Source organism: Camelina sativa, chromosome 10, assembly GCF_030686135.1.
Source record: "Camelina sativa cultivar CO46 ecotype springtype chromosome 10, ASM3068613v1".
In the NCBI taxonomy this organism is placed as follows: Eukaryota; Viridiplantae; Streptophyta; class Magnoliopsida; order Brassicales; family Brassicaceae; genus Camelina; species Camelina sativa.
In genome coordinates, this window is record NC_141889.1 from 25520189 (window position 1) to 25547649 (window position 27461).

Sequence of the window (27461 nt, forward strand, 5' to 3'; positions counted from 1 at the left end):
TTCCCTTTTCTCCTAAGAGTAGCGAGTTGCTTCTCGACTTATTACTCTTGTCTAAGGTGCGACGCGTGATGGTCGTCTTATTATTTTGCGAGTTGCGACTCAGCTTAGACTGCTATGCCGGAGCGTCGGACTATCACCGGGCCAAGGTAACAGGTAAAAACACATACTTCAAAAATTGGAGATTAAAGATTTTATCAATGGTGGCTGTGTCCCGTGAACGGGACTACCTACGTACCCTTCGATCAGAAGGGATCAAGCCGTTCGTAGTTCAGATTACATAAGAAAAGAACAGTCTATCGACTACTACTAATAGATAGACTAGGTCGTCTTTTTTTTTTTTTTTTAATAATAGAAACGCTGCAAGTGCATCGAGTTCCAAGATCGCGGAACTGGTTCACCACTCATTGTAAGTAGCTCGTACACGCCTGGGTGGACGACCTTTGATATTGGGTATGGCCCTTCCCAATTAGCTCCCATTTTTCTGGCGTTTGGCTCAGCAGTGTTCTCGAAGACTTTTCGCAGGACGAGCTCGCCCTCGTCAAAGAGCCGATTATAGACTTTCTTGTTGTATTATTTGGCCGAGGCAAGTTGGTAATTAAGAATTCGCAGGAGTGTCCTATAGCGTTCCCCTTCTAACTCGTCGAGTATGTCCATAAGCATCTGATTGTTAAGCGTGGTATCCTGGACGAGCATTATTCGTCGAAGGCTAGAACTTCTGACCTCGGTGGAGGCCATGGCTTCCATCCCATAGGCTAGGGAAAACAGGGTGTGTCCTGTGGCTTGTCGCGGGGTCGTTCGGTAAGACCAGAGCACCCCATCGAGTTCGTCGGCCCAAGCGCCTTTTTGGCATCCATTCTTTTCTTTAACCCGTCGAGTATGGTTTTATTCGTTGCTTCTGCCTGGCCGTTCCCTTGTGGATACCTCGGGGTAAACTTTCGTAGTTTGATCTGCCATTTGGCACAAAAATCTTCGAACTGAAGGGAGATAAACTGGGAGCCGTTATCGGTAACTATCTCGTATGGCAGCCCGTGCCGGCATATAATGAATTTCCATACTAAATAGTTGGACGTCCTTGGCTTTGATGTTGGCGTAAGACTCAGCTTCTACCCACTTCGTAAAGTAGTCGGTTAGGACGAGGATGTAATGCTTCTGTCTTGACGTGGGGAGTGGGCCAATTATGTCCATCGCCCATCGTATGAATGGGTATGGGCTGCTTCGGTTCAGAGCAGTTCCGTAGGTTGATGGATGATGGGTGCATGACGTTGGCCCTTCTCGCACTTGGCGACGAACTTCTCACAGTCAGATATCATGGTTGGCCAATAATGGCCATGCTTTTTAATATGCAGTGTCAGGGCTCGTCCTCTCGAATGGTTCCCTTCGGCTCCCTCGTGTGTCTCCATCATGACTCGTTCGGTATCTTCGTCGTGTAGGCAAATGAGTAAAGCTCCTGATGCGGTCCACCGGAGTAGATGTTCCTTCATCAGGGTATAATGAGCGGCCTTTATTTTCAACCGTTGGTTTACCCATTTGTCTGTTGGCACGTTACCGTCTGCCAGATAAGCACAAATCTCGACTCGCCAATCCGTCTTGTCGTCGTCAGAGGGACGTTCGAAGTCCCATTTTGATGTTGCAGCCTTCCATGTGGTTCTTATCTCGTTTGGCTGAGGAAGTGCGAGGCAGGTCGCTGGCTGAGCTTCCTTAATACTTGGTGTGTCGATGCTTTCAACTGGTATGACGCGTCGGAGATCGGGGTCTGAGGTCGAGGCGAGTGCCGCCAGGGCGTCGACTCGAGCGTTGTCTCCCCTTGGGATTTTGATCAGTTCGAACTCGCTGGAACGCTTGGAGAGAATTCGAACGATATCGAGGTAAGCTGCCATAGGTTCGCTTTTAGGATCGTACTCACCGCTGAACTGACTGGCGACGAGCTAAGAATCGCAAAAAGCACGAATTCGCTTGATCCTTATTCCATCGGTAAGTTTGAGGCCGGCGATTAGTGCTTCATATTCGGCGACATTGTTTGTTGCCTGGAAGCGTAGTCGGAATGACTGCTCCAGAATTTCTCCTGTCAGGGATGTCAGGCGTATCCTACCCCGCAACCGAGGTGCGAAGAGGCTCCGTCGACGTGCAAAGTCCACATTTCGTTCGAATTGTTGTCGGGTAGCTCGTCGTTACCAAGAGGTAGTTCAATCAAAAAGTCTGCCAATACTTGAGACTTGGCGGGTGGGTGGGCGCGGTACTCGATGTCATATTCACTGAGCTCTATTGCCCACTTGGTTAGTCGTCCGGACTGGTTAGGGCTGTGGAGGATTGTTCGCAGAGGTTGGTTGGTCAATATGGAAACGGTATGCGACTGAAAGTACAGACGAAGTTTTCTTGCAGAGGTGACGACCGCCAAGGCAACCTTTTCGACCATTGGGTAACGTGTCTCAGTGTCATCAAGCGACTTACTGATGCAGAAAATGGGCCGCTGTTCTCCTCGATCGTCCTTGACTAGTACTCCACTGACAGATGATGCTGACACGCAGTGTATAGGAAAAAGGTCTCGCCGTGTTCTGGCTGAGCTAGGACCGGCGGGGTTGACAAGTATTCTTTCAGTTTGGCAAACGCTTCATGACATGCCTGACTCCACTCAAATTTTCCGTTTGTTTTGAGAAGCTGGTAGAACGGGAGACATTTATCAGTGGATCGCGAAATGAAGCGGTTCAGGGCAGCTATCCGACCAGTTAGTCGTTGTACTTCCTTAGCATTCTTTGGTGCGGGTAGGTCAATTATAGCTTTGATCTGTTTTGGATTTGCTTTGATACCTCGTCTGGTTACCAAGCAACCAAGGAACTTCGTCGTTGACCGCCTGCGATCGCTCTGGTCCCAGCTTTCTCCTCTTTTGCTTGACATGTTTGTGAGTTGGGTCGGCATTGAGCTCATGCGTTGTGACTTTGGGATCGATCCCTTTCATGTCCTCCATTGTTCACGCAAATGTTGCCGCATTAGTTGGTAGAAAGAGGATAAGCTCGCTGCGCATCTCTGGAATTAATTTCGTTTCGATGTTCACGCGCCTCTTTGCGTTGGATTCATCGATGATTACTTCCTCTATTGTGGTAACACCTTGTTGGATCAGGGTCTGCTTTCCATCTGTTGGTGACGAGCTGTCGTCGCCGACCCTTTGCTTTGATTGCTATAATTTTTTCGCCGTGCGCATCTTGTGTTCAATCAAAAAGCATGCCCTCGCGCTATGTTGGTTACCATTACCATAGTGTGTGTACGCCCTTCGGAGTTGGGAACTTGACACACTGATGATTCGTCGATGGAACTGCGTGCATCTTGTGGAGCCACGGGGTTCCCAGGATTACGTTGTAGATAGTGGGCTTATCACAGCGAACCGAAAATATCGAACCGTTCCCCCAACGAATATCGGTAGTTCTATGTTGCCAATTGTCATAATGGAATCCCCATTGAACCCTGTTAGCGAGTGGCACTCCGTTATGATGTCGCTTTCGCTTACTTCCATTTGAGCTAAGACATTTCTGAAGATCACATTCACCGAGCTTCCGGTGTCGATCAGGATTCTTGTGACTTGGCTTCCGCTTATTAGGAGCTCGACGACTAGTGGGTCGTTGTGTGGCAGATCTAACCCTTCTAGGTCGCTATTGTCAAAGGATATCAGCGTGTTTGGGGAATTGATTCTTGATGGCCAAGATTTCTTCATCTCGGCTTTCTTGGTGTAATCCCTAATTGGCCTAATCGAGTCGTTGCACCCTGCCAATCCTCCCATAACCATATTTATTCGTCGCCTAGGCTGTGGTAGGTTTTGATCAAGCTTACGATCTGTACGAGGTCGCTTCTCGTGGGTGACGTCGTCCGATATCTCCAGTTCGTCCCCACTTTGGCCGTCGAGAATCTTGGAATCTTTGCTTTCAAACTTCTGGGCAACAGTTTCTCCTCGCCTAGGACTGTTTTTCCCGGGGTGGGGCGTCTTGCTTCTGTCAAGGTCGACGACTATTGCGCCCTTTTTATATCGTTCCATCAAGATCGTTTGGAGGTAGCGGCACTCCTCGGTCGCATGAGTGGATTTGCACTGCTTTCCCCTCCTCGGTCGCATGGTCTCCACATGTGTCAAGGACAGTTCTTCTTTGAAGCGGGATTCATACCATAGGGCGTTCTTGAGCGCGACGATTGCCGCAGCATCAGGGATCAAAACGTTGACGACGACTTCCTTGAACCGTCCAATGAAAGACCGAAGCGATTCCTGACATTCTTGTGTCAGGGCATAGTGGTCGGCATGAGAGTTTTTCTTCTCCATCAAAACCGAAAATTGCTTCAGGAATTCGGTTATTAGGTCCTTTATACTGTCGATTGACCCAGAAGGGAGCCGCGAGAACCAACTGAGAGCGGTGCCTGTCAGGTGCTCGGTGAAGACTTGACACGTTCCGGCATCGTACTCTTCCGGGCTGAATTGCAGAAGGCCGAGGGATACCCCGAAAGTGCGCAGAAAGTCTCGCAGGTCGGCAGTTCCATCGTAGTAGCCTAGCCTTGGCTTGACCGATCGTCATACTGGCGTCGTCGCCAATCTTCTGGAGAATGGTGCTCATTGTGTTGCTTCTAGCACGAGGTCTACCACCGGTGCCTTGCTTGTTACTTTTTGGAATATCGCTTCCATTTCATGCATTTTATCTTTGATTTCCTTCAACTCGGGGTCTCGGTTTCCAGTTGGTCCTTCTCGGCCTATAGGACGGGGGTCCAAGTTGTCGACCTCCAATTGTGGTCTTACGGTTATCCCAACAATGCCGGAACTCGCTAGGTTTGATCGAGTTGTATTGATGTAATTTATTTATTCCTGGGATCTGGCCTGCGCCGTGGTTAGCGCGTTCACAGGAGTATTCGTCCGCTGTTCCTGCTGGTCGAGGCGCATCAGTATCCTGTGGAACAATTCGTCGATGCTAGAGATGGGTCGATCAGCAAGAAGGGCGAGTTGCTCGGGGGTCGGTGTTGCCTCGGTCGTCGAGGGGCTTGCCAGATTCGTGGCTATGATGAATTTGCTGGGACTATCGGTAACTGTGGTTTTCCTAGGGGCATCGGGTGTGGGGAGCGCTGTATTCCCCGATTGGTCCGTCGCCAGGGTGATTGTTCCTCCTGATGATCCTTCGCCTTGGTGTGCGTCTTTGGTTCCTCTTGTCATCTCATCGATTCTCCGTAGGTACGTCTTCTAAGTTCTCAAAGAAAATTTCGACTTGGTTCCCCCTATTTGGTGCGCCAAATTGTTGATGTTGATATCGGTCAAAATTAGATATTTATAGCTCGGTAAAAGGAGGTTGACTCTTTCTTAATTAACTCGGTGCCTAAGCACGAAGAACAAAGAATGAAGAAGGGAGGACGGTTGAAGTCGGCGATCGTAAGATGGCGGTTGAAGTTTGGGAAAAAGTATATTTATGAGGGCAAATACAACATCTGTAAATTATAAAAAGATTTGGGCCTTCAAAGAGATTTGGGTCAAAGAAAATAGAAAAAGCTTAGTGGGTAAATTTTGCCTCATTAATTAGGGAGAGTGGCTGACGTGGCTACGCAAGGTAACTTAATATATATAGATATATTATATTCAAATTGTTTTGTCCGTGGAAGACGATAAAAAAAAATAATCATTTAGCTCGAAAGAGAAGAATAACATACATTAAATACTTAATCTGTTTCCCTCTTCTTTTTACATCAATCTGTGTTCCTTAAAATGTAATCAGGGTCACAATATTCTACGGGCCTACGGCTTTAGGTCTCTTGGTGCAGCAATAATTCGATCACAACAATAATTTGTACAACAAATCAACGCACCCAACCACAAATAAATTTCAAGCCGATGTAGCTTAATGAACTCTACACCACACCTTGAAGATAGAAATCTACTAAAGGATAAAGTTATCCATCATTACTAGAACTAACTAATCAAATTTGATTTTAAAATGCTTCTGTCTAAACCTATAGAAATGATTCATGTGTGCAACAATTTCCAACGTTAAGACAGGTTTGGAAGGCCCTCAACAAATAAAATTTATCATGCGGCTTAAGTTGCGTTGCAAGTTTTTAACCTTGTAATATTGCTAAACTTTACAACGGATTTGTAGATACAATAGTTTTTTCATGAAACTTTGATAGATATACTCGTACACTGATACACATAACAAGAAGTTAATGTTATATAAAAAATGAACTAAGATCAACTTTTTTACATATCAAACTAGAACAATTGTAACGAATCAATTTAGGTTGATTAATAGTCTTATAATTTGTTTTTCAATATTTGTGTCCCAAAACTCTAGACAATATTTATATACTTGACTCCAATATTTATACGCAACGTTGTATTCAGATGAGTACGACTCGAGTCAATAATACTGAGGCGAAGATTATTGAATTTAGCTGCACCCAAACCTAACCCTACCCCACCCACTTGACGAGTTAGCCACCGACGCATAAATTAGGACGGCCCGTTTTATAATTTCTGAAAACGATACTTCTCAATTTGAAATTATGCTTTGTGTAGTATTCTCTTGGTTACATAGTTCACACACAAATCGTAATAATATTTAGAATATTACATTTTAAGAAAAAATGAAAAAAAAAACAAAAAAAACTATTAATGGGTTTCTTTTTCCTGAAATTTTCGAGGATAAAACCAATAAAATTTAAAAAAATTGTACTCAATTATTAAAGCAGTATGAATGTCTGAAGTATCTATCACTACTTTTAATTTGGACCTAATCAGGCTCTTACAACTGTACACGTTTTCCTATCGCTTTAAATCCAAGATCCTACATGATGTCTCTATATCGTTTATTTGTATCCATTCCTTTACTACATCATAGATTAGTTAAAATTCATTCAATAGATGTTTTTTTAGTCAGTTAAGTGATTAGTATAATGCATTCAAATGCAGTCCTATATCTAAACACCAACATCACAACATAAGTTAACAAAAGAAAACATTAAAAAAATGCATTGCGTCATCATAAAAACAATACCGTTTCATTACATCATCTTTTTATATTCCTTCTTCGTTTTACCGTTCTTGTCTTCCTCAACCGACGACCAAAGAACCACCGTATCCGGTCTTTTCTGCGGCGGACGTAGCAGATCCTCCGCAGATCCAAACTTCATCCCAACGTTCGTCGAAGATATGCATTCACTCTCTCTAAAACTGACCACACGACGTTTCGCAACTCAATCTCTAAAAACCACGCCGTCTGTCTTCGCACTGATCCAATGCCACAACGATCTCTCACCGTCTGATTGCCAGCTCTGTTACGCGATCGCACGCACGCGCCTCCCTCGTTGTCTCCCTTCCTCCTCCGCAAGAATCTTCCTTGACGGTTGTTTCCTCCGTTACGAAACTTACGAGTTCTACGGCGAATCAGTCTCCGCTACGTCGGATAGTTATTCATGCAGCAACGACACCGTTTTGGATCCTCAGTTCGGGTCTCGAGTTTCGGAAACCGCCGCCAGAGTCGCGGTTACACAGAGAGGGTTCGGAGTCGCCGGAGAGAGTGGTGTGCACGCGCTTGCTCAGTGTTGGGAGAGTTTGGGGAAGGAAGCTTGTAGGGCTTGTTTGGAGAAAGCTGTTAAAGAAGTGAAACGGTGCGTTTCGAGGCGAGAAGGAAGAGCTATGAACACAGGGTGTTATCTCAGATACTCTGATCACAAGTTTTACAATGGTGATGGACATCATAAAATTCATGGTAAGATTTTACTACTTATTATGTCATATTTTCAAAAAAATTAATAGATGGATTGAAAAATAACTACATTATGAACCAAACTAATGGTGTGTTTTGTTTTGCTTGTAGTGATTTTTAACAAAGGAGTCATTGTGGCTATGGTCTTGACAACGTCAGCGTTTGTCATGGTCATTCTCTTGGCAACGTATGCCATTATGATAAAAGTATCAAAGACCAAACAAGGTAAAACATTCAATTAAATGCATATGTGATATGTTGAATCCATATATGGAAACATTCGTTTTCTAGCTTAGAACATTATTTTGATTAGGCATGTCACCTGTCACATACCCGAAATGCATATGGCAGCCTAATTTTTGATTGATTTATCTCACTCATCTCCTCGGGAACAGAACAGAAAAACCTGGGTTTAATTTCGAGAAAATTCAACAATTCAAAGACGAAGTTCAAGTATGAGACACTAGAGAAGGCAACAGATTACTTCAACTGCAAGAAAAAACTAGGAGAAGGAGGAAACGGCACCGTTTTCTTAGGAACTCTTGCAAATGGTAAGAACGTGGCCGTGAAGAGACTAGTGTTCAACACAAGAGAATGGGTAGAAGAATTCTTCAACGAAGTGAATCTCATTAGTGGAATCCAACATAAAAACCTCGTCAAGCTTCTTGGTTGTAGCATTGAAGGACCCGAGAGTCTCTTGGTCTACGAGTACGTGCCCAATAAAAGCCTCGACCACTTTCTCTTTGGTAATAAATTCTCCTTAAGTTGATCTCTAGAAGAAAATGAATATTAAAATGTTTTGAAAACAGAGTAAAGTCTTATAAGTGAATTCTTTCTGACAGATGAATGTAAAAGCAAGGTCTTAAACTGGAGCCAGAGGCTAAACATAATCCTGGGAACAGCAGAGGGACTGGCTTACCTACACGGTGGATCTCCGGTGAGGATTATTCATCGTGACATCAAAACTAGTAATGTTCTTCTAGACGAACAGCTCAATCCGAAGATCGCTGATTTCGGTTTGGCTCGATGTTTTGGTCCGGACAAAACTCATCTTAGTACCGGCATCGCAGGAACTCTGTAAGCGACTCAAAAAACACTAGAACCTATGATGGTTCGGATCACTATCAAATTTTATGTGTTAAGCTCGAAGTAAATATTTCAAAACTGAGTTTAACTTGTTACTTTATACAGAGGTTACATGGCTCCGGAGTATGTTGTAAGAGGACAGTTAACGGAAAAAGCAGACGTTTATAGCTTTGGAGTTCTTGTCCTCGAGATTGCTTGTGGAACAAGAAACAACGCTTTCGTACCAGTGACAGGTCATCTCTTACAAAGAGTAAGAATCCCAAAAAACCATATTCGTCGTTAACAAAGTTTTAAGATTGAAAGATTTTTAAAATTCACTATTGTTTGCTGTCTCTCTAGGTCTGGAACCTCTATACACTGAATAGATTGGTTGAAGCTCTTGAATCATGTCTAAAAGATGAGGTTCGTCAAGAACAAGGCCGCGAGGCAGAAGCTTGTAAAGTTCTTCGCGTGGGATTGTTATGCACGCAAGCTTCTCCATCACTAAGACCATCGATGGAAGAAGTCATCCGCATGTTAACCGAGAGAGAGTACCTGATTCCATCTCCAACCAATCCTCCATTCTTGAGGACTAGCCCTTTAACTACAGATCTAGAGAACAGTAGTACTATATCTCATAGTACAAATAGTACTACGACGTTTAACACGATGGTCAAAACGGATCAAGCTTCATATACCTCTTCAGGATCTTCCACTACTCATAGAAGCTACTGATTTTTTTTCCTAGAATATTTCACCAATTTAAGGTAGGTGAACACAAAATTCATTTGATTGCATACGATTGCATTATATCGAGCTTTTTTTTCCGGGTAATCTGATTTTCTAGCACGAATATGGATTTCACAAACTGAATTAACAAAATACTAACTCTTTCAACATATATATCCGAGATTTTATAACCTCCCATTGTTCTTCTAATATTTATTGAAAAAACACAATCATACATATATTCAACAACCTAAGACACATTCCTTACCGGTTCTTGATCTTGAATTCGTATTTGATAACATAACAAATGCCATCCTACATCAAGAAAACAATTACACAATCAAAATTCAGATCAGTTAAGCACACGACACACTTTCATTACATGATGTCGCCAAAAATGCTAATTATCCAGATTTAAATATAGCGCAAGACTAAAACAGAGAAACGTACACGAATACTACTCATCTTCCGCGACAACACTGATCTCTCCCTTCTCGAGCAAATCATAGAACTCCTTCGTTTGTCGTTGGTTGTTCCAATGATGCATTTTCCACAGCCCTCCAACTGCAATGCCTAGTGCTATTCCATATACTATCTCTTTGACTATGCTTGGTCCTTTATAGATAGCCTTCCCGATCTTCGGAACATTTGCCATTTAGGTCGCCTACTATAATATAGTGTACTTATCAGAACATAATATTCATAAGCTCCTTCTGCAATGTTTTTTTTTTCTTGACTATAAAAGTCCGGCCCATTCGCCAAATTCTCTATAAATAAATATAGAGAACAAGACTCGATCCCTGGTGTGATGGTGTCTTGTGCATTAATGACTTACCATTGACCACTGCACTAATATCACTTCACTCATATGTAGAATTAACATAGTAAAATTGAATTTTATCACACAAATATACAATATGGCATCAATCTAATTTTATGTTTGTGTATACTATCACATCGTTCCAACTCCAATTTTGCATTTGTGAAAAGAAAAAATAATGATTGACATGTTGAGTATAATAGTGTTCTGTTTTTGGTTCTTCAAATACATTAGCAAATATCAGCAAACCGCAAAAGCAAACTGATATTTACTACTAGGTTAAATTTTTTTGATAAAGATGTCAAAAATCGAAACAAGTATAGGTTTTTGCACCTTATAAAATATATTATGATATTCGATAAACAGAGAGGCAAAGCAAGAAATATGATAGTGTGATACAAATTACTAACAAGCGAGAGCGAAAATGATGCGATAAAATTTGTATAAATGTAGTAGGAAAGTAGTAGGAAATTTTCTTATACTCATACCTGTAGATTAAAATCAGTGATCGAAGTTACAGAGAAGCTTCAAGACTCTCATGAGCCTAGAAAGATCTCACATGTAGTATAAAGGCTGAGGCATAATCCAGTGCTACGGACTTTGTAGTGATCACTTTTACAGGACGTGAACAACGGTTAAGATTAAAGATTTGAAGATCAACGGTTTGTTTGCGAGTTGATGTATGTTGTTTGACAAGTGTAACACACGTAAGCGCCGCTGAGAACCACGTGTGTGGAAGTATGTGTTTGGTTCAGCACTGGACCATGACATATATTTAAGTTTCCTGGTTTTTCGTTTATTTTTCTTGTTTTACATATTGTCGGGAAGATTTTAGTTTATTTATTTCTTCTAAATAAACACGATAACAAAGATACATAATCGTATATATACTACAAAGATAAATTTGGCATCTGTTATATATATCATAGAAAAAAAGGAAGTATCTAAAACCTTCGAGAAAGATCGGTGTCGTTATTGGACTGTCTGTATGGGAATTTACAATTAGACAGAGATATATAGAAACAAAACATAGTAAAGAAAAAAAACCAAACAGTGTGCTTTTTGTCTATAGGGTTTATCAACACCAGCCCCGGCGCTGACCAGTGCACAAAGTGCATCTGCACCATGTCCCATTTAAATTCAATTTTTTTCTTTTATTTTTATTCTAATTTTTATAAAATCTAAACTAAACTAATAAAATTATTTATATTATAACCTAAATTTAAATATATTATTACATTTCTTTTTCTTTTTCTTGCAACATATCATTTGATTTTACAGTTTTTTTCTCAAAAATTTGGTGAGTAATTTGAATATTTTAGTAGTAAAAAAAAAATTTTAAAAAAATTGAATATTTAGTTACTATCGTATTGGATGCAGTCTATGTTTAAGCCGGCCCTGATCAACACCATGAGAAAACGTCAGAAGCACGAGTATCTCATCGTGCGCTCGCCCACTATCCTTAACAATCAAGGTTTCCCACACACACAAAAAATCGATTCGAGTTGTTTTGGTTGATATAGAAATTTACAAAATATATTTTGCGGACAAGTTAAACAAAGAAACAAATAACAAATGTTTATCATCTAAAGTAGTTTAAATAAGAAATCAGCAGAATACTAGTCAAGAATATACGCAAATAGTGGCGTCCTGCTTATCGAACCCAATTAACAAGCATAATGGAGGAAAATTCTAGCGATTTTGGACATTATTATTTTAGGCAATATTGGTCATGCATTGGTGATCTTGGTTGGCTTAGCCAAGAAGGTAGGGTTATCATTACCAGCCATTATAACAAGTATTCACGTGAATTTATCTTGCTTACTTTACAAGTTACGTCCACGATCAAACAGAGAAACTCCCACTAAGTTCAACTCAACTATAAGTGATATAGGTCAAATGGATCACAAAACAGTCCAACAAGGAAGAGACCCATTGCAGAAGCCCAATCAACACTTTTAAGTGAAGACAAAGACTGTACCTGCAACTCCAATGCTCCATAACAAATTCGGTGTCTTGCAGAATAAGGATGGTGACTAGCTCTCCACAGCTGTCACAATGACTTATCCTATTCTAGATTGTTCCTTCTGCCTCTATATAAGACAATGTACCCTAAGATTATAATGTATCAAGAAATTATAATAAAACAGTAAAGTTTTCTCAAAGTTCTGTCTTTATTATCATGGTATCAGAGCTATTGTAAACCTAAACAGGTCCATCAATGGCTACTGCGTATCCCTTTCCTGACAATATACATGTCACCAGTACCGTCACTATTAAACTCAATAATACCAACTATCTCCTTTGGAAAACCCAATTTGAGTCATTGTTGTCATGTCAAAAGCTCATAGGATTCGTGAATGGTGTCGTCACAGCTCCACCTCGAACAATCTCAACAACAAACAGTGTTGAGATCCCAAACCCCCAATATGAAGCCTGGTTCTACACAAATCAACTCATTCGGTCGTGACTGTTTGGTACTCTCTCTGAAGAAGTCCTCGGGTATGTTCATAACATCACTACCTCTAGAGAAGTATGGATTTCTTTAGCTGAGAACTTCAATAAGAGTAGCATTGCTAGGGAGTTTACTCTTCGCCGTAGTCTATGGGTTTTAGAAAAGAAAGATTTGTCCTTTGCTGTGTACTGTTGTGAGTTTATAGCCATTTGTGATGCTTTGAGCTCTATTGGCAAACCCATTGATGAGTCCCTGAAAATATTCGGGTTCTTGAATGGGTTGAGTCGTGATTATGACCCAATCACGACTGTCATTCAAAGCTCTCTGAGAAAGATCTCTTTACCAAGCTTCGGTGATGTAGTCTCTGAAGTCGAAAAATTTGACACCAAGCTTCAGTCCTATAGTGTTCCTGACTCGGTTACTCCACATCTTGCCTTTCATGCTCAACAAAATGGATACGGGAATCAGTCGAGAGGAGGTTATCGTGGTAGAGGAAGGTCTTCAGGTCAAAACAGAGGACGAGGTGGTTACTCCTCATGAGGAAGAGGCTTTTCTCAACATCAAACCAATCCTCAAGCAACTGGAGAAAGACCAATCTTGTCAGATTTGTGGTTGAACAGGACATGTTGCGACTGACTGATGGAACCGGTTCGATCAAAATTATCAACGTCCTGATGTAGCTCAAGTGTTCTCCTCTCTGCAAATCTCTGATGGCAATGACTGGGTCACTGACTCTGGAGCTACAGCTCATGTCACCTCCTCTGCTACAAAACTGCAGACTGCTACAACTTACATGGGAATGACACAGTTCAGGTTGGAGATGGAACCTTTCTGCCTATAACTCACGTTGGCTTTACAACCATTGCTTCTACTTCAAGTAAGATTTCGTTAAATGAGGTTCTTGTTTGTCCGGACATGCAAAAGTCTCTTATCTCTGTGTCTAATCTGTGTGATGACCTGCCTTGTGGTGTGTGGTTTGATTCTAATAAAGTTTGCGTTGTTGATATACCTACCCAAAAGGTGGTAGCAAAGGGTCCTCGAAGTAGTGGGTTGTATATGTTGGGGAATCAAGAATTTGTAGCTCTGTTCTCTAACTGTCAGTACACAGCCTCTGAAGATACATGGCATCACAGACTTGGGCATTCAAATTCACAAGTTCTCCAAAAACTTAATCCATCAAGGAGATCATTACAAATAAGAGCAGCACCACCTCCATTTGTGAGCCTTGTCAGATGGGGAAGAATAGTAGGCTTCAATATTTTTCTTCTGATTCTAGAGTTTTATGTCCCCTAGATCGAATACATTGTGATCTTTAGGGACCATCACCAGTTGTATCAAACCAAGGATTTAAGTATTTTGCTGTATTTGTGGATGATTTCTCAAGGTTTACTTGGTTCTATCCAATGAAAGCAAAATCAGAGTTTATTGCAATCTTCAAAGTTTTTCAGAAAATGGTAGAAAATCTGTTCAAGACTAAGGTCAAGGCTTTTCAGAGTGATGGGGGAGGAGAGTTTACAAGAAATCTTTTTAAACAACACTTATCAGAACATGGAATTATTCACATAATCTCATGTCCTTACACTCCTCAGCAAAATGGGATTGGTGAAAGGAAACATAGGCATCTGGTGGAGCTTGGGCTTTCAATGATGTTTCACAGCCATACTCCTCTTCATCACTGGGTAGAAGCCTTCTTTACAACAAGTTTCATCTCTAATCTGCTTCCATCTGTCACATTACACAATTGCAGTCCCTATGAGCTACTTTTTAATAAAAAACCGAACTACAACATGTTGAGAGTGTTTGGATCTGCCTGCTATCCGTATCTCAGACCCATGGCCAATCACAAGTTTGATCCGAGGTCTCTGCAATACGTATTTCTAGGGTACCATACACAGTATAAAGGCTACCGCTTCCTATATCCTCCAACGGGTAAAGTCTACATATCAAGACATGTAGTGTTTGATGAAAGCTGCTTTCCATTTACACAACAGTACAAGTATCTAATTCCTGCATATCAGACTCCTCTTCTGCAAGCTTGGCAAGCTCTAATGAAGCACAATCACCATCTCCACAAGTTCATATCCCTCACAAAACAGTCCAACAAGTTCCTGTACCACATGAGACAATCCAACAAGGAGATGATCATGAAATTAGTGAGGATGAAAACTCAACAGAAACTGAGATCGATGACTTTGCATCAGAGGGAGAACACCAAGAAGAGCAATGATGTGCTCAAATTTACCCTAGAGCTACTCTCTCAAATTAAGAGGTCACTGTAATACTTAGGGGTCGAATTCCACAAGAACTCTAGATTACACAATAAATTATAGAGTTTTATGATTATGCTAAACAAGTTGATTTAAATAAAGAAAAGCAATGCAAAATATTAAATAAAACTGTTGTAAATTCAGAAAATCAAAAAGCTAGGTCCAGAGAATTTCTCAGGGAATTACAAAATATTAAATCAATAATTAAATAGGATTCAAGCAATTAAAATCAGATCTAGACTCTAAACTCTTCTGTAAAATAAATCAGTTCTCACTGCAAATATTATCTAAATTTAAAACTAGAAAATCCAAATCTCTTTGTAAAATTCTAGGTTAAACATTAGCTTTAAAAACAAGTTTAAATTGTTCACAAAATTACTAAATCAAATCTCTTTGCAGAAAGTAATTTTGCTCATCAAAAGGTTTTATCAAGAAAATCAATTATATTCTCATATCAATCAATAATCCTAAGATCTATATCCAGATGGCTAATCAAAGATCTAGCATTAAGAACAACCTATGATGAAGATCTAGAAAGATAAAGAATCCTAAATAAACAGATCTAATAAATCATAAAATCCCTGTGAAAAACCCTGAACCTAACAAGCAAACTACTCAGACATAATCAATGAAGAACAAAACATAATTCTGAATAATAAGCAATTGAGATTAAAAGAGTAAGGAAGGAGTTTAGGAATTCTTCTCTCAAAGTAGTTCAGATCTCTCTCCCAAAAACTCTCAAAATCTCACAGGGTTGCAGAAAACAAAACTTGATAGAATAAAACTTCAAGGTTTTCTAAAACCCAAAAACACTATATATATGTCCTAAAACACGTCAGGGACTTGTGTTGCAAATATGGAAAACTTCAAGCAACTTTGTAAAACTTCAAAATTTGTGATTCTTCATCGGCTGAAGAGGGTGTCGATCGATGCTCCTAAGTGGTGTCGATCGATGTCGTTGTTTTGATCCGAGTCCAAATTGATTCTTCAAGATTTATGCTCCAAAATGATCCAGATTGCTCCACTTTGCTCCTTATGTGCTAAAGTCCTAGAAAACCTGCAAAGACTCAAAAACATCCTAGAAAACAAATGAAAAGACTCAAAAAGCACACTTGTATCATAGTTAAAAACCGAAAAAACCATGATATATCTACTCCCCCAGACTTAGCCTTTGCTTGCCCTCAAGCAAAACAAAAACTTAGAGCTGTGAAAGAGGTTTGAAAACACAGAAACTCATTTTCTCTCTAAGGTAATGCCATGATCATCCAAACATAATCCATATGCTTAGCAGACAAATCCAAATCGAACCACCATGTACTTCTCCGTTGACATTCGTAGCATCCCAAATTCAAACCAAATTCCACTACTTCCTCCATTAAGCCTTCATCGGTGGGTCTCATCAATTCGATCAATGTCAAGAACCTTCTAGACTCATTCCCGTACTATAGCAAATATAACTTTTTACAATATGTGGTATTCTTCCTCTCCCCCATACTTATTCTATTATTATCCTCCTTTGAGCTTTGCTTTGCTGTTTTTTTTTTCTTTTTCATTTTCAAAGTTGTAGGCGAATAATGGGGTCATCGGTAATTTACCTACCCCTCGCTTCCAAGCTTTGTGTGATCATTTGACTCAAGAGTAGAATAATGAGGTCACTGATAATTTACCTCCCTCTCTAAACTGATCAAAATCATCTCTTCTTTTATTCTCTTTTTTTTTCTAAACAAAGCTCTCAGGAATAATCTTTTCAACTTAAATAAGGGAGAGGAGTACCATTTTCTTTTGAAAATCTTACTTGCCAGGTTTGAACAAGGAGTCAAGCTCTATGAACATCAATCTTCTTGATGAGGTAAAAGAAAAGTGCAGAAGTTACCTCAGGCTTTTTCCGTTGGAAATTTGGATGTCTCTGGTTTACTGGTCAGCCATTGGATTTTTTATTAGTCGGATTAGTGGATTCAATCTGCAGCATTAATCAAACAAGGCAATACACTAAAGAGAAAAATCATAGTCCCCAACACAATGTTGAAAAATTTGACTCAATAAAAACAAAAATCGATTTTGACACACTAAAAACAAAAACTATGTTAGTAGTTAGTACTAACCTCCCCCAGACTTAAACGACATTGTCCCCAGTGTTTTCAAGTAAGAGGAAAGCTAAAAGAAACAAAAACGTATTGAAAATTGTAAGGAAAAGATGAACTGTTTTTGGGTTACCATGGGGCATCGACCGATACCATTTCAGTGTCGATCGACACTCATCACGAATGGTGTTTTTGGCCGTAACTCCTTGTTAGTTGCAGATAGTTGTGTTGATGGATCAATCCTTGGATGATTATTCTGTTAAGAGATACTCAAACACAAGTTAAAAGCAACATGATAGATAGATAGTTCATAATTTCAAACAAAAACTGACTCAATGCAAAAAGAAAAATGACTCAAAAGGAAAAGAAAAACCTAGAAATGGGTTGCCTCCCACTAAGCGCTTTTTTTCAATCATTAGCTTGACTGTGTTGAAGCTCATGCATCGGGTGGAGCAGAACATGGCAATGCATGCTTTCGAGAGAATGTCCTCTTCATCCAAGATGGTGTATAAGCTTTAGGTGCATGAGGTCTACCAAGGATGTGAGGAACAGGACCTGGGTGGGATTTAGGGATGGGATTGTTTCTTTTATGTCCTGCAAAATCATCAACAGAAGAAACAAGCGCTCTACGATAATCCCATGGCTTGGTTAACTGCAAAACAGTTTTTGTACCTTTGAAAGCCTTGTTGATGATAGGAGGGGGATTAGGTGCAGAAGATGTGTACCTTGGCCTTACCAGAGGACTCTGGAGTGTGGAGTGGGGAGGTTTCTGTTTGGGAGCAGTTTTCTTACTTGGATCATCAGTTGTGGACAAGTGCAGACTCGGATGTGGAGGGGTGTCGACTGATGCTAATGGATCATCGATCGATACTGAGCCTGTTGCTCGTGTAGCAGAAACGTTTTCAACAGAAAAAGTTTGTCCATCAATAGTAGGAGCTCTCCTCAGCTTATCCATCTCAAAGTTCAGACTCAAACCTTCCACATTCAGTGTTATGTGTCCCTTCTGCACATCTATGAATGCACCAGCTGTTGCCAAGAAAGATCTTCCTAAGATGAGAGGATCACTAGGCTCTTTATCATACTTCAGCATCACAAAGTCAGTGGGAATCATGAAGTTTCCAACCTTAATTGGAATATCCTCTAAAACGCCTTCAGGAATTCTTCGGGATCGATCAGCCAAGATAAGAGAAATCTGAGTTGGCTTGAATTCTGTCATCCCAAGTCTTACAGCAACAAAATGTGGCATCAGATTAATACTAGAACCAAGATCACAAAGTGAGTGTGCAAACCTTCCTGTTGAGATTGAGCAATCAATTACAAAGCTTCCAGGATCTGGTAACTTCTTAGCAGTCCTACACCGAATCATTGCACTCACTTTCTCAGAGACTATCACTTCTTGCTTCTTCTCTTTTCTCCTTTGAACAGGCTGGTTCAACAGAATTGCACTGACATCTTTTGTAAGCAGTGCTCCTTCTTCAGGGCTCAATCCATTGGATACCATTCTCTTCACATACCGCTTAAGTGGTGGTGAAAGCTTTACTGCATCAATTAAAGGCATCTCAATCATTAACTTATCCATCATTGCCTTGCATCTAGTTTCCTCAAGCGCCTGCTTGGACCTTCTTGGTTTAGGAAAAGGGACCTTAGACTTGTACACCCTCTCAACAGCTGTTGGAATCAGAGATTTTGCAGTTTCTGGTTCGGTCTGAGAGGGGTGTCGACCGACACCATCGTCTGAAGTCGAATTCTCTGTCTCAGGTTTGGCCGATTGCTCTCCTTTTTCTGCAGTTTCAATTTCTCCATCATCTTCATCTCTCACTGATATGGCATTGCAAGCATGGTTGGGGTTTGGCTTCGTTCTTCCAGGAAGAAATCCCTCTTGCCTCTTGACGGATCCAACAGTCTGGGCAACCTGATTTTCCAGCTTCTTGACATGAATGTTCAAAGCATCAATCCTCCCAGTAAGCTCATTGTAGACATTATCAATCTTCCCATTGAATGTCACTGATAGTTGTTCCTGACCTTGCAAAAGTTGCTCTAGCATAGCTTCCATTCTACTCTCAGAAGAAGTCTGTGGTGGAGGAGGCTGATAAGAAGAGTTCCCATAGGTTCCAGTATGACCATTTTTTTGTTGTTGCTTCTGGTAATCTGGTCTAGGAGTGTAGCCTGAAGAGTTCCCACTGTAGGGCTTGGTACTTTGTTGATTATCGAATCTCTGACCTTGATACCCAGCTCCATACACATAGTTGACATTCTCCTCTGTATTCTCTGGCTCTGGCTCAAATGTTTCAACTTCAGCAGCAAATTGGACTGACTTCTTACCCACTAGAAGATTGTGAACTGAATCCAGTTTGGCATTAACAGAAGCTAGCTGTTTTGAATCAAATCCTCCATGTAATCTCTTCCTTTCAGTATCTGCTCTCTTAGTGCTATTGCTGGAAGCCAAATTCTCAATCAAAGCTTCAGCATCTTCTGGAAATCTTGTCTTGAAGTTCCCATGGCTTGCAGCATCCAAAGCTAGCTGATATTCCCAGTGAATCCCTCTGAAAAAGATGCTCAACAGCTGCACTCTTGAAAAGCCATGGTGTGGACAGTCCCTTTGATAAGCCTTGAATCTCACCCAACCTGCCTTGAAAGCTTCATCTGGTCTTTGCTTGAAGGAGGACAGCTTGACTCTTAGCTCATCTGACATGGCATCATCATAAAAGTAGTTGAGAAAATCCACCTTCACTTGTTGCCAAGATGTCATAGAACGGGCTGACAACTGTTTCAACCATTGAGATGCTTCTCCTGCAAGTGAATATGGGAAAATCTTGCAGTAGATGTAGTCTTCAGTTACTCCATTGGCCTTGATACTGGTCACCAAGTCTTCAAATTGCTCAATATGGTCCAAAGCCTTCTCATTTGGCAGGTTAGAGAAAGGTCTTTGTCCAACTAGCTGGAAGTATGCAGGCTTCAGATTAAAGTCATTCTTTGGGAATGGAGGTAGAACAATTGCAGAGCGGTTTTCATACATTAAATCATCTCTGTTGAAGTCTTCAATAGTCCTAATCAGATCCCGGTTTTGATCCTGTCTTCGAACTGGGTTGTGGACGTGGTTGGCAGCTCCACGTCCGTCTGCTGGAGGTGGGTGTCGATCGATACCCTCAGGTTGGCGACGATCGACACCAAGGTTCTGTTCCGCAGCGACAACGACTTCAGCAATTACGTTGCCTTCTGATGGCCCTGCTCGTTGCGCAAGTGGCCCTCTTGATCCCTTAAAGCACCATTCTCATCACGTATCAGAATGATTGTGTTAACCATCTTCAAGGATTTGGCTGCTTTTCTGTTCTCACGCTCAAGTTTTCCCAACTCTTGGTTTGTAAGCTTCACAGTAGGACCAGTCTTGTTGCTCCTTGAGTGAGGAGTAGGAGGCATGTAGCTGAAACACACAAGAGAAAATAAACAAAAGCGTGTTAGTTGAAAATAAAAAGAAAAATTTAGACAAAATTAAAAACTCAAATCTAATGGTAGATCAAAGAGTCTCCGGCAACGGCGCCAAAATTTGATGTGCTCAAATTTACCCTAGAGCTACTCTTTCAAATTAAGAGTTCACTGTAATACTTAGGGGTCGAATTCCACAATGACTCTAGATTACACAATAAATTATAGAGTTTTATGATTACGCTAAACAAGTTGATTTAAATAAAGAAAAGCAATGCAAAATATTAAATAAAACTGTTGTAAATTCAGAAGATCAAAAAGCTAGGTCCAGGGAATTTCTCAGGGAATTACAAAATATTAAATCAATAATTAAATAGGATTCAAGCAATTAAAATCAGATCTAGACTCTAAACTCTTCTGTAAAATAAATCAGTTCTCACTGCAAATATTATCTAAATTTAAAACCAGAAAATCCAAATCTCTTTGTAAAATTCTAGGTTAAAAATCAGCTTTAAAAACAAGTTTAGATTGTTCACAAAATTACTAAATCAAATCTCTTTGCAGAAAGTAATTTTGCCCATCAAAAGGTTTTATCAGGAAAATCAATTATATTCTCATATCAATCAATAATCATAAGATCTATATCCAGATAGCTAATCAAAGATCTAGCATTAAGAACAACCTATGATGAATATCTAGAAAGATAAAGAATCCTAAATAAACAGATCTGATAAATCATAAAATCCCTGTGAAAAACCCTGAACCTAACAAGCAAACTACTCAGACATAATCAATGAAGAACAAAACATAATTCTGAATAATAAGCAATTGAGATTAAAAGAGTAAGGAAGGAGTTTAGGAATTCTTCTCTCAAAGTAGTTCAGATCTCTCTCCCAAAAACTCTCAAAATCTCACAGGGTTGCAGAAAACAAAACTTGATAGAATAAAACTTCAAGGTTTTCTAAAACCCAAAAACACTATATATATGTCCTAAAACACGTCAGGGACTTGTGTTGCAAATATGGAAAACTTCAAGCAACTTTGTAAAACTTCAAAATTTGTGATTCTTCATCGGCTGAAGAGGGTGTCGATCGATGCTCCTAAGTGGTGTCGATCGATGTCGTTGTTTTGATCCGAGTCCAAATTGATTCTTCAAGATTTATGCTCCAAAATGATCCAGATTGCTCCACTTTGCTCCTTATGTGCCAAAGTCCTAGAAAACCTGCAAAGACTCAAAAACATCCTAGAAAACAAATGAAAAGACTCAAAAAGTACACTTATATCATAGTTAAAAACCGTAAAAAACATGATATATCAAGCAACAAGAGCAACAAGAGCAACAAGAGGACCAAACCAACGAAAATAATTGGGTGATCAAAACAAGAGGACAAGTTCATTTCTTTTGTACTCTCGCCGTAGCTTGAGGTGAGGAGAACATATCTGGGATTAGGTTTGTGAATGTCGTCTTTTGCTCTTGTTGTCATAGGGTGAAGGTTTGCTCCAGAAGAACCGAAAAACATTACAGCTGCTCTGGCACATCCTGGTTGGAAAGATGCTGCTCATGATGAGATCAGTACTATTCATATGTTGCATACTTGGGATTTGGTTGAGCCTACAGAAGAAATGAACATTTTAGGGTGCAAGTGGGTGTTCAAAACCAAACTAAAACCAGACGGATCGGTTGATAAGCTTAAAGCACGTCTTGTGGCGAAAGGTTTTGATCAAGAAGAAGGATTGGATTACCTTGAAACATTCAGTCATGTTGTATGCAATGCAACTATATGAATGGTCCTTGATGTTGCAACGGCTAAAGACTGGATGATTAAACAACTGGATGTATCAAATGCTTTTCTTCATGGAGAATTGCAAGAACCATTTTACATGCTGCAACCACCTGGTTTTGTTGATACACAAAGACCATCTCATGTCTGTCGTCTTACGAAAGCATTCTACGGACTTAAGCAAGCTCTGAGAGCCTGGTTTGACATTTTTAGCAAATATTTGCTCGGGTTTGGGTTCACCTGCAGCAAATCAGACCCTTCTCTATTCACCTATCATAAAAATGGTAAATCTCTGGTGCTACTAAGGTATGTTGATGATATGCTTCTTAGAGGGAATGATCAAACACTGTTTGACGATCTGCTCATCTCCCTCAACAAGCGGTTCTCAATGAAAGATCTGGGAGCACCAAGCTATTTTCTTGGTATTGAAATTCAAAAGTGTTCTTCAGGTCTTTTTCTTCACTAGAAAGCTTATGCATCAGAAATTCTCCATCAAGCTGCAATGTCTAACTGTAATCCTATGCCTACTCCACTACCACAAAACATGGACAAGCAAAGTCATGAACTCTTCTCAGAGCCAACATACTTCAGAAGCCTTGCAAGAAAGATCCAGTATCTTACAATAACCAGACCTGACATTCAATTTGCTGTCAATTTTGTATGCCAAAGGATGCATGAACCTACAGTATCTGACTTTGCTTTTCTCAAACGCATACTCCGATACATAAAGGGAATTCTGCACATGGGTATATACATAAAAAGAAGCTCCAACTTGTCACTCTCGGCATTCTGTGATAGTGACCATGCCGGATGTAAGAAGACCCGACAGTCCACCACTGGTTTTTGTATACTTCTCGGTCCTAATATGATAAGTTGGTCAGCAAGAAGACAAGAAACAGTCTCAAATTCATCAAAAAAGGTAGAATACAGAGCTTTAACAGCCACTGCTCATGAAATTACTTGGCTTTCGTTCCTTCTACGTGACTTACAGGTCTCACAGCAGTTCCCTACTCTGCTCCGTTGTGACAACCTCTCTGCAGTGTACTTGAGTGCAAATCCAGCGCTGCACAAACGGTCTAAACACTTCGAAACTGACTTTCACTACATCAGGGAGCAAGTAGCACTAGGACACATTGAAACGCAACATGTACCTACACAATTGCAACTGGCCGATATTTTTACTAAGTCTTTACCAAAGCGGGAATTTGAGGATCTAAGAGCCAAACTTTGTGTTGGTGCTTCACCCACCACAAGTTTGAGGGGAAATATAAGTGATATAGGTCAAATGGATCACAAAACAGTCCAACAAGGAAGAGGCCCATTGCAGAAGCCCAATCAACACTCTCAAGTGAAGACAAAGATTGTACCTGCGACTCCCCTACTCCATAATAAATTCGGTGTCTTGCAGGATAAGGATAGTGACTAGCTCTCTCCACAGCTGTCACAATAACTCATCCTATTCTAGATTGTTCCTTCTGCCTCTATATAAGACAATGTACTCTAAAACTATAATGTATCATAAGATTATAATAAAACATTATAATAAAACAGTAAAGTTTTCTCAAAGTTCTGTCTTTATTATCATCAACAAACACCAAATCTGACTGACAATCCAAAATATCCCAGCCAGTCGAACCCATTGCTACTTGACCAAATAGAGTGCGTATGTTCTACGAGTAAATACTCCATTCAGATGGAGGTAAATACTTTTGTGGATTCACAATTTTAGACAAATCATTTTAAGTAAACAGTATACACCGCTACATATAAGACAACATCTCAGGTGTCCAGTATCAGAGTATAATCTCAAAGGAATAAGACAAAATACAAAGCGATTGATAATGAAAGAAATGTGTGTATGATCTGGCCAGGGCTTGTATCTAATGTGTGTATGATGCCAAAACTTGAGATTTCCATCTCCGTTTGGTCAGTCTCTGTAAAATATATATACAGTAATGAGATTAAAAAGCTGATTGAGATTTCACACATGTTCGGTCTTGTTTGTTTTTTCAGATCAAGAGACACATGTTCTGTGACTTCTGTGTTTTTATGTTAGTGACTGATTTAATTTTAAACTAAACCATAATCATCACTAGCTAAAAGCTTAAAGACCATAAAATTTTATAAGGATTTCACATTTACAAGGTCAAGATAATGATCAGGAAAACTACACTTCTCGAAAACAAAATTTAATAATTAAATATCGCTTGCCTTCTATTACATAATCTATTCATTCCCACTCATGTATCTTGAAAATAGGAGTATTTCTAATACTTTTGTGATGATTCGTTTCACAAAGGATCTTTTAAGAAGTCAAAACTTAATGATAATTGTAAGCAAATAAGTATATATCATCACACAGCATCCTAGCAAGACCACAGAGTTCTACACTCAGAGCGAGAGCACACACCTTTGTCATCTCAATTATACATCTAGTAGAGAGATATGGCTAGATAATAATATGCAGAGAAGCTAACATACAATTAAAGATTCTGGATTACATAATCATGAATTTCATCGTAGCAAAATAAGATCAGCCATCAGATAGTTCGCTGTTACTTCGCCCCCAAAAGAAAAAACAAAGATGCATATGATACTAACTAATTAACTGATTATGTCTCTCTCTGTCTAGTCAGATTTAGCGAGAGCAGAACTCACCTCACTTAGAATCTAAGCCTTTAGCAAGAAGCATTTCATCTCCTCAGCTTTCAATGACTTACATTTCTCCTTGATTCTATTCTTCTTCTTGACCGGTACCAACCTCCATTTTGCTTTCACAGCTTCTTCATCAACCATCGCACCACCAAAACTAGTAAACGCACCAAGAATGAAAGACTTTTCGAACCAATGAACATCATCAACCATCATCAAAGAGTCCTCATCATCCTTCACCATATTAGCCTCCTCATCTTCCTTCTTCTTCTTCTTCTTCTTCTTCTTCTTTGATTTCACAACAGGAACTGTAGAGTCAACAACATCGACATCACTAGTTCCCCAAATCTCCTTAGCATGTGCCAAACACCTGAGGTCATGATGCTTTGTAATCGAGGCCTCGCCATTCTTCATTTTCTTAATATACTACTTCTTTAAACCCCAAATTTTGTTGGTGAACTGATGCAAACTCTTCACCTCGAAATTGAATGAGCTTTTAATACTTTTGAAAAACCCATTCGTGTCATCTGAAGTATTATTCCCTGTCTTGCTCCTGTAGTCGATCATTCCTTGAAGCAAGAGAACCTCGTCTTCTTCGCTCCATATTCTCTGAAACATTTCCTTCTTCACTGCAATATATGTTCCACTACTCTCAGTCTTGGATCGTTTTGATGGATTCACCTCAGTTGAAACAACGCCCCTTTCACTTTGTCTCTTCTTATTTGGGGACGCAACTGTAGCAGCAGAAGTTGGCTCAGGCTCATGCTCAGGCTCATATTCAGAGTCAGATACACTCTTAGACTCTAAACCTGATATTTCATTGGCCACAACTGGAGCAGAAGCAGTTTCTGGATTCTTGGGTGTTTCGTCTTCTTCTCCTTCAGATTCAGAGCCCGATTCTTCTGACTTTGAACCCGATTCTTCTTCCTCTAAACCAGATTCCGGTGATGTAGAGGTGAGTTCCGTCGGCTTCTTAACTGGAGATGAGACTACCGACGGCTCCTTCGCTGGAGATGGAGTAACCAGAGGAGGCTGAGGTTGCTTCTTCTTAGCCATCAGTATAATTTTTGGGAATGCAAAAGTTTTTTTTTCTTTTTCTTTTCTTTATGATTTTATAGTTTTGTGCAACGTAAAATTATGTCGATTTATGTTGGTAACTAAATTAAGAAACTGCAAAAAAAAAAAAAGTAAATAAGAGTAAATTTGTGATTGGGTTAATAATACGTACTCGGTAGTGGTGTAGTGAACGCAAAAGAGAAAGGGAGTAGTCTTTTCGAATCTTTTCAAATGTGTCTTCGTATCTCCATATTCATTGATTCAGTTGCTTTGGAAATATACTCATCATATCAATATAACCATAACTACAACTAGTAGTAATAGTTAACTTTAAAAAATATTAAGAGTAAATGGGTTTCTTTGAATCTGGTTAAGATTCATCATTTCTTAGAATCTCGATTGAAAAACAGATTAGGTAGTAATGAATATGGTTGATACGAAATCATACACTCAGTTTTCACTTTCCAAACTGTTGATGCTGATATCAGCCACAATTTGAGATTTATAGCTGGTAAAAAGGATGTTGAATCTCTCTTTAATAACTCGATGCCGAGGCACAATAATTCGGACTACAACGGTAGACAATAAGACGAGTAAAAGAAAAGAGGGAAGACGAGCTTGGAGCTCGTCGACTCGTGTTCTAGACGAGATACTTAGCTAATCACTCTTAGCTTTTGTAGCGTTTCGCTCTTTTTTTTCGTGGATCCCTTTCTTAAGCATCGTAAGTTCGTATTTATAGAAAGTCGTGTCGGTTTGTCACTTAAAAGGAATGAAGTACCCTTCTCTCCTTTTAAGTGATTACTTGGGCCTTTGGAGATTCTTCCTGGATTGGGCCTTGCGTAGGGAGGGGAATCCACCCCTAACAGTCTTCTCCCCCCACCTTCAGTTCGTAGTTGCTTAGGCGGAGAACTTTGTGCGTTCCGTTTACGACGAGCTCAAGTATCCTGTTCACTCACACGCATGGGATTTGCTGGCGCGTGAAGTTCAGAACCCCAAACGTCGCTTCTCGCTTTGCGTCCGTAATGATGACTGCCTAAACCCTTCCTTCGCCTATAAATACTTTTCTCCCTTCAACGATTTCCCATTTCTGCCTCTCCTCCGCTGTATGGTACGACATTCCTCCTCTCTCTCGCGATTATTTCCTTGTTTTTTGGTTTCCATCCTTTATGCCTTCTTCCGTATCGGTCAATCCCTCCACCGCGAGCCATCTCCAGGAGGTTACTCCTTCCAACTCCTGAGATTCGGGCAAATCCACTTGTCGCAAGGTTCGATCTCCTTACCACGGGCGATCTTCCTCTGATTCTACGGATTTCGACGCGGCCAAGCTCGCCGTCCTTCAGCGCCGCTTATTCTCCGGCTCTGCAGTTCCCATTTCGTCTGATCTCCCTTACAAAGTACCCTCTCTGGTCGACGAGCC

General features: G+C 40.3%; 5 protein-coding genes, 1 non-coding gene and 1 pseudogene across 10 annotated transcripts; 2 read left to right on the top strand and 5 right to left on the bottom strand.

Moving 5' to 3' along the window:
- Positions 1-1220: 1220 nt before the first annotated feature.
- On the bottom strand, positions 1221-2962 carry LOC147937350 (uncharacterized). The gene is made up of 3 exons (XM_087468758.1): positions 2805-2962; positions 2090-2588; positions 1221-1925 (listed from the first exon to the last, which is right to left on the bottom strand). Exons 1-3 carry the CDS (start codon positions 2960-2962, stop codon positions 1221-1223), a joined length of 1362 nt encoding a protein of 453 aa, XP_087324884.1.
- A 381-nt stretch (positions 2963-3343) lies between these two features.
- Positions 3344-4297, bottom strand: LOC147937351 (uncharacterized). Its single transcript, XM_087468759.1, has one exon. The coding sequence runs from the start codon at positions 4295-4297 to the stop codon at positions 3344-3346; it is 954 nt and encodes a 317-aa protein (XP_087324885.1).
- A 2387-nt stretch (positions 4298-6684) lies between these two features.
- On the top strand, positions 6685-9614 carry LOC104719649 (cysteine-rich receptor-like protein kinase 42). Of its 3 annotated transcripts, none has more exons than XM_010437606.3 (6): positions 6685-7718; positions 7827-7940; positions 8111-8461; positions 8558-8792; positions 8907-9051; positions 9141-9614. In XM_010437606.3, the coding sequence occupies exons 1-6, from the start codon at positions 6977-6979 to the stop codon at positions 9513-9515; spliced, it is 1962 nt and encodes a 653-aa protein (XP_010435908.2). In that variant the 5' UTR covers positions 6685-6976; the 3' UTR covers positions 9516-9614. The 3 variants fall into 3 exon arrangements, 2 of the variants coding, with proteins under 2 accessions (XP_010435908.2, XP_087325553.1); XR_015568645.1 differs by having other exon boundaries at positions 6737-7718; positions 8116-8461; XM_087469427.1 differs by lacking the exons at positions 8907-9051; positions 9141-9614 and having other exon boundaries at positions 6761-7718; positions 8558-8796.
- A 5-nt stretch (positions 9615-9619) lies between these two features.
- Positions 9620-10935, bottom strand: LOC104719648 (putative cytochrome c oxidase subunit 5C-4 pseudogene; annotated as a pseudogene). 2 transcript variants are annotated; one of them, XR_015568646.1, is made up of 3 exons: positions 10818-10935; positions 9960-10176; positions 9620-9824 (listed from the first exon to the last, which is right to left on the bottom strand). The product of XR_015568646.1 is annotated as a putative cytochrome c oxidase subunit 5C-4 pseudogene, transcript variant X1 (transcript). The 2 variants fall into 2 exon arrangements; XR_015568647.1 differs by having other exon boundaries at positions 9960-10173; positions 10818-10918.
- An 8773-nt stretch (positions 10936-19708) lies between these two features.
- Positions 19709-19815, top strand: LOC147937352 (small nucleolar RNA R71). Its single transcript, XR_015569808.1, has one exon. It is a non-coding gene; the product is annotated as a small nucleolar RNA R71 (small nucleolar RNA).
- A 4981-nt stretch (positions 19816-24796) lies between these two features.
- On the bottom strand, positions 24797-25402 carry LOC109126980 (DNA-binding storekeeper protein transcriptional regulator-like protein). The gene has a single exon (XM_019231008.2). It carries the CDS (start codon positions 25400-25402, stop codon positions 25007-25009), a length of 396 nt encoding a protein of 131 aa, XP_019086553.1. The 3' UTR covers positions 24797-25006.
- Positions 25403-25414: 12 nt separating this feature from the next.
- LOC104719647 (uncharacterized) lies at positions 25415-26069 on the bottom strand. The gene has a single exon (XM_019230800.2). It carries the CDS (start codon positions 26042-26044, stop codon positions 25415-25417), a length of 630 nt encoding a protein of 209 aa, XP_019086345.1. The 5' UTR covers positions 26045-26069.
- Between the last annotated feature and the right edge of the window lie 1392 nt (positions 26070-27461).

Excerpts from the sequence above, each read along its gene's own strand:
- LOC147937350 (XM_087468758.1), bottom strand. The coding sequence starts at position 2,962 with ATGGAGGACATGAAAGGGATCGATCCCAAAGTCACAACGCATGAGCTC. Across the intron at positions 2,589-2,804 it reads TTGCTTGGTAACCAGACGAG|AATACTTGTCAACCCCGCCG; the intron begins GTATCAAAGCAA and ends CCAAACTGAAAG. Across the intron at positions 1,926-2,089 it reads CTTCGCACCTCGGTTGCGGG|CTCGTCGCCAGTCAGTTCAG; the intron begins GTAGGATACGCC and ends TGCGATTCTTAG.
- LOC147937351 (XM_087468759.1), bottom strand. The coding sequence starts at position 4,297 with ATGGAGAAGAAAAACTCTCATGCCGACCACTATGCCCTGACACAAGAA.
- LOC104719649 (XM_010437606.3), top strand. The coding sequence starts at position 6,977 with ATGCATTGCGTCATCATAAAAACAATACCGTTTCATTACATCATCTTT. Across the intron at positions 8,462-8,557 it reads CCTCGACCACTTTCTCTTTG|ATGAATGTAAAAGCAAGGTC; the intron begins GTAATAAATTCT and ends TCTTTCTGACAG. Across the intron at positions 9,052-9,140 it reads CAGGTCATCTCTTACAAAGA|GTCTGGAACCTCTATACACT; the intron begins GTAAGAATCCCA and ends CTGTCTCTCTAG.
- LOC109126980 (XM_019231008.2), bottom strand. The coding sequence starts at position 25,402 with ATGAAGAATGGCGAGGCCTCGATTACAAAGCATCATGACCTCAGGTGT.
- LOC104719647 (XM_019230800.2), bottom strand. The coding sequence starts at position 26,044 with ATGGCTAAGAAGAAGCAACCTCAGCCTCCTCTGGTTACTCCATCTCCA.